Source organism: Galeopterus variegatus, unplaced genomic scaffold, assembly GCF_000696425.1.
Source record: "Galeopterus variegatus unplaced genomic scaffold, G_variegatus-3.0.2 Scaffold16355, whole genome shotgun sequence".
Taxonomy (NCBI): Eukaryota; Metazoa; Chordata; class Mammalia; order Dermoptera; family Cynocephalidae; genus Galeopterus; species Galeopterus variegatus.
In genome coordinates, this window is record NW_007742466.1 from 4,675 (window position 1) to 19,920 (window position 15,246).

Sequence of the window (15,246 nt, forward strand, 5' to 3'; positions counted from 1 at the left end):
AATTTTATGGTATGTGAATTGTCTTTTACTTTTTTAAAGTGCCCGAGAGCTTCAGCCAGTTCCATCTTCCATCTGTACCAACCTAGAGATTTCAACTGCCAGAGATCAGGTCCTTGAAAATATCTGAGCACCTACTTTCCCATCTTACCAGCTACTGCTAGTTTTCAGACCAAAAGAATATGAGAGATCTATTGGTTCTGACCCCCAAACAACTTTATACCAGAGTTCCATTCAGAACCTCAAGGCCAGTTGATTCCATTCATGCATTTTACCTCAGTCATCCTCAGACACTGGAAATGTAAACTTAGAATTTCTGGATCAAGAGAGCCAACTGAGCACATGTGATTTTTGTTGTTGTTCCCAGGACCTTATTAAAATGATAGTAAAGGAATAAAAAAAATCAATCCACAACACATAGAGTAGATAGAGTAGGGCTTCAGGGGACAAGGGATATAAAATTTTCTGTTCTCTGAGATTCGATGAAGGAGGGAGGACTCATGAAGTAGGTTGGAGGAGGCGCAGCCTGGAATTCAGTAGAATAAGATGCTGTTGAAGAGGGACCCAATTAGCCCTGTAAAACCTCAAAGAAAGTCAGGACTTGCAAACACTAAGTATGCCAGAGAGGAGGATCTGGGGCTTAAAACCAAAGGATTAAGTTAAAGTCTATGTTGAGAATTCAGTCAACAAGGCTACTGTCATAAGCATAATGCCTGGGATCTAGGTATTCCCCTATCTTCCAGGAAAAAACAAAACAAAACTAAACTAAACTAAAAAATAGAGGGTTATTTTCTAAAAAAATTGAACAAATGATCTGGAGGCACTATCGAAGTTAGAAAAGAAGTGGACACCTAAGCACCAAGTCCTCTACATACTGGAATTTGGATGACTTTATTTATAAATATCAGAAATCTCTTTTTAACAATAGAGAGATGTGATATCTTACATGTTTGGAGGTAGAGTGACTCTATGGTTTTCCAATTCAGTGGCTGAATAACATCGTTAAGGACCCAGCATCATTTTATCTTTTTGTTTTGTGTTCTTCAAATTTCATCCCCGGGGATTATTCTCACACTTGAAAACATCTAATGAAGAAAAGGGGCTACATTGTCTTTTGTCTCTTTTTTTTTTTTTAAGATTTAGGAAATCTTTTCCAGAAGTTCTCAATGGTTTTTACTTCATGTCTCATTGACTAAAATTGCAACACACTCCAATGCCTAAACAAACCACTGGCAAGAGGGATTGGAATTATTGTATATTAGCTCAGCCCAATCAGGATTTACCTTTGAGTTAAGGATAGGTTCACCTAGTTAGGCAGAGAAGGGTGGACACCTGAACCTATACTGGGTTATGTTAGCAAGGGGAAAAAAAAACTAAAAATGAATTCTGGGTAGGCATCCAATGGTGTGTATTACAGTGATCCAATATATGATCTGCTGTCCATCCACTCACAGCAACGCAAAACCTCCCAATTGACAAAGCCCTGCCCATGAATTCATAGTTCACAGTCCGTTTTTTGACTGCATCATTTTAAAATATGAACTGGCAAGCAAAACTCATCACACATTGAAGGAAAGCCTGCAACATGGACGTGAAAGATCAGCATAAGGACTTCCACTTTCAATCATGATATGGTAACTGACACTGGATAAGATCTCCCACCATATGCAACTATGAAAGTGGGCAAAATAAATAAAATAAAAATACTGTTTAGACTTGGTCAATGGGAAACCTAGAACTGTGATCCCTGATAGAAGGGAAACAAGTGAAGCAAGTCTTATAAAAACCACAGCTCTTTGCCTGGAGGCACTTTCCAGACCTCAGCCCAGGGAGTATGGTGGTGTCACTGAGCTGGGGAGACATAGGTCGGGTATCAGGGAGAAGCAAGCTGCACAGAGAAGGAACTCCAAGAGTCTGCACAGGGAAAGACTTCACAAGCCAATGCAAAGTATTTCACCTAGATCTAAACTTTCTTTTGTGAACCCTTGATACTGAATCCTACCTGGCCCTGGCCAATAAGCACTTGAAATTTCCACGTGGGTCATAATGCTACTGACGTCCTGGCACAGGAATATTGTCTGGAACCATATACACCTTCCCCAAAGTCCAGCCTCAATACATGGACACTCCATAGTGTCTACCAGAAAGATAAAGAAGTTCTACTATTAAGTCTCTAACTATACTTGTGCAATTCCAATTACAAAGATAAAAGGTAATTTAGGATGTCATTGGACACAACTACGATAGGGAAAGAGAAAGAAAGTGAGCTGAGATGCCGGTGCCCTTCAAGCTTTATTAAAGGAAAAGAATCTACTGGGCTGAGCTCAAAGTGGGGAGCAGCCTGGGGCTGCCCTGGAAATGGGGGACAGCACCAGGTGTGGGGGTGGTAGAGCTTATATAGTACACCAAGGGCTGGCTGATATAATCAAGGAGGGTCATTATGATAATATGGATGAGGTGGAGAACTGCATCCTTGCGAAGCAAAAGGGGTTTCTGTTTAAGTCAGGAGGCTTCTCCTAAAGGGAAGCGGGGAGGGGAGGGGAGGAGGTGGGCGGCACCATTTTGTACTTGGGCTTATCTAAAGTGGCACTGGTTATGTTGCAGATCTATTAGAAAAAACTACAGAGGGCAAGACAACCACATTTAATGTCCAGAAAGACTCTCTCCAGGAGAATAAAAGAGGAGAGTATTGCTAAAGTCACTGATGAAATGTGTTTGAGATAAAGGATCCTTTGCTTCAGGACAGTGCATCCCAATTGCTTGTGAGTATCCTTTTTTGGTGCCCCCTAACGAACTTGCTCTTGTTAAAGTCACCAGTGGCCTCCTAATGGCCAAAATCAATGATCTATTTTGAGACTTTGTGTTACTTGATCTTCCTACAGCAGTTGATACAGCTAACCAAACTTTATTTTGTAAACTTTTTTCTCTCCTTACTTCCTCATCATTATTATCCAAAGCATTTTCTCCTTCTTTTCTTACCATTCCTTTGTAGTCTCTTTAACAGAATTTTCCATCCTCCTCACAAACAAACAAAATCCCCCAAACATCAGTGTCCTCCGGGGTTGTGTTTTGTTTTGGGTCCTTTTCTCTTCTCCCAGAACTCCCTCATTCATGGCCTTCTGCCACATCTGGGCCCTAATGACTGCCATGTCTATATCTCTAGATCCATATTTCTAACTGACTCCTAGATATCTTTGCCTGGATGCCCTGCAGGCATCTGAAACTCACAATGCCCAAAGCTTATCTTCTCTTCCACCTTCTCCACCTTCTCCTCCTTCATTCCCTATCTCAGGGAGTGGAATCAATCTCCACCTAAGAACCCAAGCCAAAAACGTGGGTATGATCCTCAGCGCCTCCCTCTCCATGCTCAATGGGCCATCAAGTTCTCTTAATTCTACTTCACAAACATTTCTGAAATCCAACCTCCCCTCTCTAGGCCCCAACCACAGTCTTTGCATAAGCATCAACATTGTTTTTATCAAAAACAGTTTGGCAGGTCTCCCATACCACCAGGCTCTTCCGTCTCTAACTCTTTCTTTAGGATAGAGATTATCAGACTTAGAGATGTCACTGTGCAGAAAAGTTTAAAAAATAGTTTTGAGAAATGACATAGTGTTGCCTTTTCTTTTTCTTTTTATTTTGTCAAGGCACAATATCATCTACTCTCACTGTCATTTCATAATAATAATGTAAAAAGACTATTTAACTTCAAAACTAGAAAGTAGCATACTCTCAGAATAGAATATAGTTCTTTAAATATATTAGGCTTTTTAAATGAAGCACAGTTTCCTGGATAGCAATCACTGATCCAGAATCTAGACTGTTGTCAGAGTGATCTTTCTCAAAAGCAAATGACTATCTTTACATTATGTAAATATTTTAATTTATCTACATACATATCATTTTACTGGCTTTTATGCTTATAAAGTATTGATTGTGCTGACACGCTGTTACACATTTGAGATTATTTTTATATTAAAATTTAAATATCTCTTTCTACATATCACCTTGAGGCCTTACAATAAAAGCCATACTCCTGAGGGTAACATAGAAAGCTTTTACAATTTGGTCCCAATTCAGTTACTCCTCAGCAAGAACTCTACCCTAAACACACCACATTCTTTCATGTCAGTGCTTCTCAACCAGGAGCAATCCTGCCCACTCACCCCCACCCCCCCAACCAGGAGACATTTGGCAATGTTCATGTTATGGACTGAATTGTTCAAAATTCATATGTTGAAGCCAGTGGTTCTCAACCAGTAGCAATATACCCCTCCCTACCCCACCGTCACCACGAGACATTTGACTATGTTCACGTTATGGACTGAATTGCCCAAAATTCATATGTTGAAGCCCTAACCCCCAATATGACTATATTTGGAAACAGGGCTTTTAGGGAGGTAATAAAGGTTAAATGAGGCCATAAGAGTGGGGACCTAATCCAATAGGGCTGGTGTCCTTATAAGTGCCATTTACATTGCATATGTGGTTATCTACAAGCCTGGAGAAATGCCTTGCCAGAAACCAACGCTGATGGAACCTTGATCGTGGACATCTAGCCTCCAGAACTGTGAGAAAATAAGTTCTGTTGTTTAAGCCACACCATGAGCAGTATTTTGTTATGGCAGCTTGAGCTGACTAATACAGTGTGGAAAGACTTTTGGTTGTCACACTGGGGAAAGGGGGGGGGGCTATTGGTAGAGGCCAGGGATGCTGCTAAGCAACCTATAATGTGCAGGAAAGCCCCCACAACAAAAATTATCCAGCCCCAAATGCCAATAGTACCAAGGTTAAGAAACCCTGGCTTATGTGTTGTAGATATCCCTTGGAATGTCTTTCCCCTCTTCTACACTTGGAAAACTGCTAATCATCTTTCAAGTTCTACTTAAATGTCATATCATCTGTGAAGCCTTTTTCAGTGACTCTAGCAGTCTATCAAAATCATACCTGCACATCTGCTCAAGTAGTCTTGACATCTCAGGAGATAAGACTTTATTTATTGTTGTCTCTGCAACACCTTGCTTTATGCCTGACACATAAGGGGTGCACAATTAAACACCTGAACAGATGAATAAGGCCTGTATTGTGTGCATATGTTGGGAGAACCAGAAAACAATTACAGGTCTTAGACTCTACAGTTGAACAGAACCTTCAAGATCATTTAGTTTAATTCATCCCTACCCCTTTTTTTTTATTTCACAGATAAGGAAATTGAAGCTTAAAAAAGATGATGTGAGTTTACAGAGACACAAAGTTATAGCTAAATGATCACTCTAATAAGGAACCCATGTCTCCTCTTTTATATACAATGGAGCTCTGCTTACTCTTTGCTGATTATGCCTATTTATTGTTTAAGGTGCTTCTTTTGGGCATTCTTAAGGCACACACATAAATGTTTATGTAGCTGTAACTCATATGCATATTTATTATGTTCCACTTGCCACTGAATGTATCTCAGGTACATGTGTGAATGTACTCATATATGTATGTGTGTGTTTGTGTAATGTAGCCATACCATCTATATATTTTTAAATAGTTATGTAGTGTCTTAGTCCATTCTGGCTGCTATAACAAAATACCAGAAACAAGGTGGCTTATAAACAACAGAAACTTATTTCTCACAGTTCTGGAAGTTGGAAAGTCCAAGATCAAGTTGTCAACAGATTCAGTGTCTGGTGAAGGCTCACATTCTCATTCGTAGATGGCACCTTCTTGCTGTGTCCTCACATAATGGAAGGGGTGAATGAGCTCCCTTGGGCCTTTCTTTTATAAGGGCACTAATCCTATTTATGAGGGCTCCACCTTTATAACCAATCACCTCCCATAGGCCCCACCTCCTAATACATCACCTTGGGGGTTAGAATTTCAACATATGAATTGGGGGAGGAGAGGAACAAATATTCAAACCATAGCATATGGTTTTTTTTTTAACTCTAAAGACATGAAAAAAATTCTTTAAAATTCCTTAGTGTTTCCCTAAATGTTAAGCAATTGGGCTTTCCCAAGTTTTCCCAGTTTTTTTCTTAATATATTTCCTATATGTGTGCCTTGGATATCTAGCCTGTCATATAATTTACACAAATGGAAAATATTCAAGAGTATGGCTTAATAACAGTAATATTAGCTAACAGTTATTACTGTTGTAGACATTGTGCTATCATGAGTGCTTTTTATCCATTTAAAAATTTAATTTCCACATCTTATGATGTAGCACTATTATTATCCTAATTTTACAAATAAGGAAACAAATTCAAAGAGGTCAAATGACTTGCCCAAAGCCAAACCACTAGCAGGAAACTTAAAATGTTAGAACTAATTACATTATCTATTTTGGAATCAAAATTTTCTTTAGCAAAAATATGTTTGTTTTGATAAAATAGTAAATGTCTTATTGGAATACATTGATTTTTTTTTTTTCCTTTTTGTCTTTTTTCGTGACCGGCAACGGATCGCAACCCTCAGTGTCGCGCCCGTACCGGACCGGGACCAGCAACGGGATCGCAACCCTCGGTGTTGCGCCCGCACCTCGCTCAGCCAGTGAGCAGCCGGTCTGTATGTGGGATCTGAACCCTCGGCAGGAGCGCCGCCACACTCCCAAGCGGCGCACTGTAGCAGTGCACCACCGGGCCGGCCCTGGAATACATTGATTTTTATATCAATATATACATTTCCTTAGAAAGAAAAGTATCTCTTTAAGGAAAAAATGACTTGTTTTTGTCTGCTTATATGATTAGCCATCTGAGGCAAAATAACTAGATATAATAAGGTAGAAAAAATATTCTGGCCTGTGCTGTTATTGTTACATTTTTAAAAATTACAGGTTCTCTTAGATTATTACTTAGGCTTCCAATATTTCTTATTCCTTGCCTCCATTCAATTTCCTCTTGCAGAGAAAACCAAATGAAGAAAAATAATGAAAAGAGTGAGGTCTGTCATGAGCTGTTATTTTAACTCTAGTTTAGTTACCTCAAACTCTGGAGTGTCCTGGAAAATAATCATCCAGCATAATTTCCATGACCATATTGTTGAGTTATGCATTGCTTTTTACCACCACTTTAAAATTTTATTTTCTTGACACCTTTCAGGAAAAAAGCAGGGAAAGGCAGGGTACAATTGCTTTGTAGCAAAGGAACAATATTTTGATTTATCGTTGCATTTTAGCACCTTTCCTTTTCCCCACTAAACAAACTTTATTTTGCATTGTTCTGTACATCAACTTATACTCCAAGCACCTCCTTGTCAAAATTCATCCATTGACTGTATAGGTCCTGCCCCCCAGGATCCTGTGTCTCCTGGGCTGTGTCTGAGTAGTAGCCATGGCTCAAGTGTTCCCAGAACTTAGAGAGGAACTGGGAAGATTCAAAGCAAAGCTTGAAGGTATTTTTTTTTTCCTTTTTGTCTTTTTTCGTGTCCGGCAACGGATCGCAACCCTCGGTGTTGCTCCCACACCTTGCTCAGCCAGTGAGCGGGAACCGGTCTGTACGTGGGATCCGAACCCTCGGCGGGAGCGCCACCACGCTTCCCAAGCGGCGCACTGTAGCAGTGCGCCACTGGGCTGGCCCCGCTTGAAGGTATTTTTGATATAGCAGATGTTACTTATGAGTATGTTAAAAAAAAGCTTCTGGTGGTAACATTAGCACCAAAAAGGATGGGCTTCGATTCCTCCTGAGGCTGGCCAGCCACATCCTTTACCCCAATCTGAAAATCTTTTAGATCCCTTCAAAATCCCTCAATTTAGTGATAGACTAGCTTGCAATAGGAAAGAATTAATAAATGACATATGGAAGGCTTAGTACCTTATTTTATTTTTATTTACATATGTGTCTCACTGAATGCTAAACTTTCTTGAAGGTACAGATTTGTGTCTTATTCATTTTTATATCTTCCACCAAGCAAAATTACTCCTAGTCTGCAATCAATAAATATTTATTGAATTGATCTGAAATTTCAATTGGGAAGGCAGAATATAGAATTATTAAACTTTTGGTATCTCATAACCTGGCATGGCATTCTAACTCAATTAACTTGCTATATGACCTGGTGCAAGTTGGCTAACCTCTCTCTCTAATTTCCTAAACTCAAAAGTGGATTAAATGAGATAATGAATGTAACATGCTGGGCATTTCTTAAGTGCTATTTATACAATGAATATTACTGAGCTCCTACTGTGCTTTAAGTTTGAGGCAGGTGCTGGCGACAGAATAGAAAAGATGTGGGGTTCCTGCTTCATAGAGCTCAGGGTAGTTGGGAAGACAGAAACAAAATAGTCACACAAATAAATTAATTACAAATTGTGGTAAGTGCCATGGAAGAAAAAGTTCAGAATTCCATGAGACATCGTATGAGGGGGGCCTGATTTAGAGAGCTGTGGAAGGATTCTCTGAGCAAGTGGCATTTAAGCTGAAACTTAAAGGATGAGGAGATTCTCTATTTTCCCACTCCCACTCATTCAGCAGCCTTCTTTAGTCTGGCTTCCATCTCTCTACCTAAATAGCTCTTGCTAATGTCACCAATGGCTTCCGTGTTACTATATACATCTGACATTTTTCAGTCCTCTTACTTGCCCTCTTAGCTGCACTCAACACAGTTGATCACACCCTCCTTCTTGAGATACTGTCTTCTTTTGGCTTCTCTAACAACAAATGCCTCTTGATCTCTTCATCCCTCTCTGACTGTCTCTTCAGCCCCGTTTGAAGGTTCACCTGCCCCAATCCATCCATTAAATGTTCCCCAAGGCTTAGTCTTAGTTCCTCTTTTCATCTTATTCTAGACTTACGTTGTCTGATAAAAACATAACGTGAGCCACTCATGTTATTTAAGATCTTCCACATATTAAAAAGTCAAAAGAAAGAGGTGACAATCTTAACAATGTTTTTAACTCAATATATAAAAAATTATCATTTCAACATGCAACCAATGTAAAATTATTAACAAGAGATTTTACATTATTTTTGTATTCAATCTTTGTAATCTGGTGTGTATTCTAAATTATGACACATATCAATCTGTACTAGCAGCATTTTAAGTGTTCAGTAGTCATACATGGTAGTGGCTACCATATTGAACAGTACAAGTGTGAACTCTAGAGTTTAAATCCCCTTGCTGGGTGACCTTATCTCTGTCAGGGTTCCAATTCCCATCTATTAGATGATGCCTCGAATTTCATATCTGGCCCCAACTTTTCTTCTGAGCTCCAGTTCCTTACAGCCATCTGTCCTCTTCACATCTCCACTTGCATGCCCCAAGACACCTCAGACTCTGCATGTCTCACATTAAACTCATAATCTTCCCTTTCAAATCTGGGAATGTTTTACTATCTCTGTTATTTACATTACCATTCATCCAGTTTCACTGGCAGTAATCTAAGGGGCTTCCTTGATATTTCCCTCTCCCTCAATCACCTTATACAATTCATCACCAAGCCCCGCACATTTTATCTCCCAAATATCTCTTAAATCTTTTCAGTGTCTCTTCATAGCCATCATCCAAGCCGCTATCATCTCTTGTCTGGACAACTGTAATAGCCTCTAGACTGGTCTCCTTGATTTCATCTGGCCACCCTCAAGTCTACTCTGCACACTGCAGCCATGGTGGTATTTTAAAAATCTGATCATATTAACTGCAAATCCCATCAGTTAACTGTTCCCTCACCCATGAAAATACTTCAGGGGTTTCTACTGCTCTTCGGACAAAGGGATAAAGCCCTGGTATGGTCTAAAAGGCCCTCTATAGCAGCCAGACACACACACACACACACACACACACACACACGCACGCACGCACGCACGCGCGCATTGTAAGCTCTCCCTCCACCCTTTTCCTTCCTCCAAAGCCTGTACTTACCTTTCCAGTCTCATATCACATTCACTCCCTCCTTCACCTCTTTGCATTTCAACCATTCTACCATTTTTTAGTTTTTTAAATGTGTCATACTCCCTCCTGTTTTACAGACAAGAAAACCAAAGCTCAAAAAACATGTGCGCTTTCCAGAAACACAATGTTAGAGCTAGATTACCACTCTAATACTAGAATTACTATTCTTATTGTTTTTTTGGCAGCTGACTGGTACGGGGATCCAAACCCATGTCAAATTTCATATTCGTATTACAAGGCTGTGTTCTAACCAACTGAGCTAACCCGCCAGCCCCATGTCTCCTCTTTTAAATATGATGATTCTCTCCTTATTTTCCCTTTGTTAGAATATTCTCCATAAACCCTTCCCCTCCCCTTTGCCTATTTATCCTTCAGACCTCAGCCTAACTTCTACTTCATCAGGGAAGCTTTACTGGACCATTCTATCTAGGCAAATCCCCTTGTAATATGCTGTTACATCACTAGCTGTAAATTTACTTTTATTAGCATCATTGCTTGATTAATGTCTATTTCTGTTAATTGGCTTTATGATGACAAGGACCATATCTTGTCTTGCTCTCTCTATATTGTCAGATCCAGGCACACAGTAGGCACTGAATGTATGGATAGGTGGATGGGTGGATGGATGAATGAATGAATGAGTGAATATATCAGCCAGGCAAAGAGCAGCCCAGACAGAAGAACAGTGAGTATGAAGTTCTCCAAGGTCAGTAAGAACACTGAGAGCTGGAGCTAGAAAGAGAGTGGAGAGACTAGAGACATAGGCAGGGGCTGGATCATGCTGGGCATTTTAAAGGATTTTGGATAAATGGAAGCCACTTCTTTTGGGGGGGGGGTTTGTGTTTAGTTCATCAATTTTTATATTGCTAACTACCAACCAGAGAAAGCAATTTAAAATCTAAATAGAGATATATTTACAGACAGAAATAATGATATGTAAAAGAATAAGACACTAGTTTTTAGTAGGATGGGATAGGTGCTGCCTGGACCTTTAAGAAAAATAATGTACTTTCATGCAGCTGTGGTCAAAGCCTGTGTAAGATTTACTGTAAAACCACTAGCAAGAAGGCCCTTAAAGACATTTTGATGCTGATGAAACTTGGTGCCTAAGTTTAAAACTAATGAAAACACCTAAACTCTCTAGGTGGATAAAGAGCCATATTCAGGAGAAATTGAGGAGTTGGTGTAGGTAGCCAATCACAACCCATCGAGGCCACAAACTAAATCCCAAACTGCAATTTGAACATGAGACTCTCTCATAAAAGTTTGTAGGTACATAAACGGGCGAACTTCAATTACATTCTGGTGAAACGTCCAAAAGAAAAGTGCCCAGAAATAGTGAAAATGGAGTGCGAGCTCTTGCATTAATGAGAGAGGCTGTTGTGTCCCTGCGTGCCAGGACCAGTAATTCTTGTCAAGAATTGGTAAACAGCAGGAGTGTGAGAGGATCTCATTGTGATCCGAAGGTTTAAGGGTACATGAAACTAACACGGAATTCCAGGTTCCAAAATTCTCTAAGTGCCTAGACAGCCTCGCCCAGAGCTGTGATTGTATCAACGCAGTCCTTTTGAGTCATTAAAAAAGAAAACGAAAAAGAGATATGTGTACAAGTGAACACATTTCATAGCCTCTCCCCCTGCTTCCTGTGCAATGTATAAATAAGACCGCGAATATAAAACTTTTGGATTTCAGCAAAGACGCCCCTCGCTTTTGCAAGCTGCCCCGCTCCACGACGCCGGCATAGGAATCTCCAACTCACTCCGGAGCTGAAGATCCTTGTAAGCTTTACCCTACGCGGGTAGATTAGCACCGCGAATGCCCGAGGCTCGGGAGGAGTTAGGCGTTTGGTCTGGCCCCAGCGCCGCTCCAGAGGCGATTCCGACGCCCACAGTCGAGTCCTCCGCCATCCCAACATTCCTTGCGCTCCTACCATAGAGAGCAGTTTCCGGCGTCGCTTGTGTAGGTGGGTGGAGAAGGAGCGGGCCTTCGCCGCTCTGACTCGCTCCCTCGCGCTTTCTCGGGGAACATGGCGGGCGTGGAGGAGGCAGTGGCCTCCGGGAGCCACCTGAATGGCGACCTGGATCCAGACGACAGGGAGGAGGGAGCTACCTCTACAGCTGAGGAAGCAGCCAAGAAAAAAAAACGGAAGAAGAAGAAGAGTAAAGGGGCTGGCGCAGGTAAGGGGAGTTTTATGTGTTCCCAGTACCCGCCAGGAGTGGCCGAACAGCTTGGCCCAGGCCCGAAGAGGGTGGCAGGGACCGGGGACCCAGAGCACGAAACCAGACTTATTCCTAGGCCTGAGTGGGTGGCAAGGCAGAGCCCCAGATTCCCAGTCCCGAGGAGAGGTGGCTTCTCTTGTGGGACCAGAGGGCCGGTGGGAGTGGGGTGGGGGAGGAAAGAGTGCCTCATTTCCCCGTGTGGTAGCTCTTGGGTCGCAGGGCCCGAGCCCCTGTGTTGCCAGAACTCAGGTCCCACACAGACCGTGGCACGGACTTGAAACCGTGCACGGAGCACAACCCTACCATCTTCTGCGCGCTTTGGCCGCCTTCGCAAAAATCCGGTTCTGAGCCCTACTGCCGCCTCTTTGCTGGAGCAACCTGGGACGTATTTTCATCGTGGGTGGGGTGGACAATTGTAAAGCCTGACCGTACCCCCTTCCCGCCCACCTTTGCGGTTTACATTGGGGTTTTTGTTGCGGGCTGCACTTTTTGGGGTGTGTACGCCCGCGCATTCGTGTAACTAGCAATTGCAGAATATGTGGTGGTGGTGCGAATTTTCACCTGCCTAATCCCACGCATCGTCAAGATTTAGGGCCTTTAGGCCTCAATTATGATGCCACTTGCAGGCAGTGCAGATGGGGTATCCTGTGGTCCGGATGGAACTTCGCGGGCCGTACACACTAAATCCACCGCTAAGGCAAGGCATACAGCTAAAAGTTTACAATTGGATCATATTATGAGCTAAGAACTTAAACGTCTCATTTTGAAAAGTCAGTGTTTTTGTTGCACAAGCTCCTTTATTTTAGGAAAAATTGTTTTGACCTGTTTCTAATTAAAATCAGCCAGAGAAAGAATGAGGGGAAAATGGAGAAACCAGAAGTGATTAATGTGGAATTGTGAGGAGTAGGAGAGGCCTAATCTACATCTTTTTGAAATTTTTATTAGCTGGGAGTGGAAAAAGTTGACGTTGCTGGGACTCTTCCAGGTCAAAATTTAATCCCAGGACATCCTGGCTTTCAGATGAAATTCAAACTCTGCAGTTTTATCCTTTAAGGTGTTCATCAGACTGATCCTAATAAATTTCTAACAGTTGTCATCTCTCAATATGAGTCCTCTTCAGTAGCCAGAATGTCACTTCATTATGTGTTACCTGGTTCATTATGTGTTACCCTTTCTTTCTACGCATACATATTGCTCCTACAGCTAGAGTGCAGTCACTCCTAGAGCAGCGGCCTCTTGTGCTTAGATGTTCAAAAATTTTGTTTTTCAGTGATGGACTATCTTTTCCTATTTTCCCGATTTTACCCAGCCCATCGTTGCAGCTTTTATCTAAATTGAAGGCTGGAGTTTTCTTCATGAATCGTCTTCTTTCTAAGACCTTCAGCATGTATTGTCCGTCTTAAGTTTTTGTCTGGTAATTAAAGTACTGTATTTGTTGTAGTCTAATTGCTGAATACTTTTAAAAGTTAAACTACTTAACGATAGGGACCAACTCACACTTTTGTTTATACTTTAGCTGCTAGCATGTGTAATGGATATTTTGTTGAATTGATGAATGGATAATACTACTTAGGTAGGGAAGGTATTTCTCTGTCATTAAACAGATTCTTTTATATTCGCAATAATGTTTCTGTTTTTGTTTCTTGTGCACTTATCAGGGAAAGATTTGTGAATTCTCCAAGATCCTTAGAACATATTCTAGAAGGAAAGAATCTTTATTAGATTTAATTTATGCTGTTTTATTTGATCAGCAGGGCAACAGGAACCTGATAAAGAATCAGGAGCCGCAGTGGATGAGGTAGCAAGACAATTGGAAAGACAAGCATTGGAAGAAAAAGAAAGAGATGATGATGATGAAGGTAAATAGTTAATTTGATATTTGCGATTAGAAAAGGTAGAAAATGTGACATTCTTTAAGCAAAATATATTTATTTGTATAGTCTGTTATTCTTTGATATTTCAGTTGTTAAATCCTTAATGTCACAGGTAAAAAGGAAAAGGTATTTATTAGCAACTCTTTAAAACATTGGGTATGTTGAATATACCCAACTTTTTAAAGAATATGTTGAATAGCTGCTCAGATAGCACAGATCTCCACTTGCTAGAAGGCCAAGTGGTAGGTGAGTATTAATCAAATAAAATTGAGAGGATGTTTATTTAATATTTTTTGAGCAACCAGTATGTACTACCATTATCCTAGGGTGCTTTCACATGCATTCTTGTTTTAACCTCATGGAAACAAATGAAGTAGCTGCTGTTCTTATTTTACAGATAGAGAAATGGTGCTTATGTGATTTGTTCAATGTGATAGTTAGTCTGTGTAGACTAGTGCCTGATCCCAAGTCTATTTCTTTTACTGTCTATACTTTTCTTCATTCTCAAAGGAGCATATTGATGCTTCTAAATTCTATAATAAATTCCCTGACCCTAGTGCCTTGTGGATATTTGGGTGCTTAAGATTTCTTTTAAAACAGCAACTGCTGGAATTCTAGTAGTTGATGCCACCAGTAAGACAGTGGAGGGAGAGAAGATTAGGTAGGAAAACTGTTGTTATTCTACAGCCTCTTATGGCAAAGGGGAAGATAGGGCTTTCCCATTCTTTGAGTTTGTGATTATATCCTGCCGTGATCACCTGTACCACCGCAAGTACTACCAGCCTAGAATTATGCCTTTCAGCCATCAGTAGGAGCTGTATTTACTGTGTTAGGGTAATGTAGAGTAGTTGTTTTTCCTTTAGAAAGATATGTTCTCTGCTTTCAAGATGCTTACAGTCAACATTTGGTGGAAAAAGTGCCAAGATTCAAGGGAATTGTTAGCTTTTCTTCTTCTTTGAGCAAATCTTCATTCTATCTTGGTTTATGCTTCAGATTATGCACATATTTTGAGCTCTTTAACAAGAAAGAGGTTTGTTAATTCAGGGTAATATAGTAGGTTGCTATAGATCCACTACGTGTAGAATATCACAATGCTAATCTTGAAGCGTGCCTTTGTTCTACTGTACCTCTGCAAGGTTGTGTAAATCTCCTGACATTGAAAGGGAAAATTTTTGCTTGTCAGATTGGAAATATTTAATTTATTAAAAATGATTTTAGGGGGCCGGCCCGGTGGCGCACTGGAGAGTGCGCCGCTTGGGAGTGTGGCGGGACTCCCGCCGAGG

General features: G+C 40.9%; 1 protein-coding gene across 1 annotated transcript; it reads left to right on the forward strand.

The window, feature by feature from the left end:
- Positions 1–11,814: 11,814 nt before the first annotated feature.
- LOC103582463 (methionine aminopeptidase 2-like) lies at positions 11,815–13,948 on the forward strand (the record flags this gene model as incomplete). Its single annotated transcript, XM_008564054.1, has 2 exons — positions 11,815–12,047; positions 13,841–13,948. Coding segments are annotated over exons 1-2 (259 nt in total), but the record flags the coding sequence as incomplete, so codon positions are not given.
- Between the last annotated feature and the right edge of the window lie 1,298 nt (positions 13,949–15,246).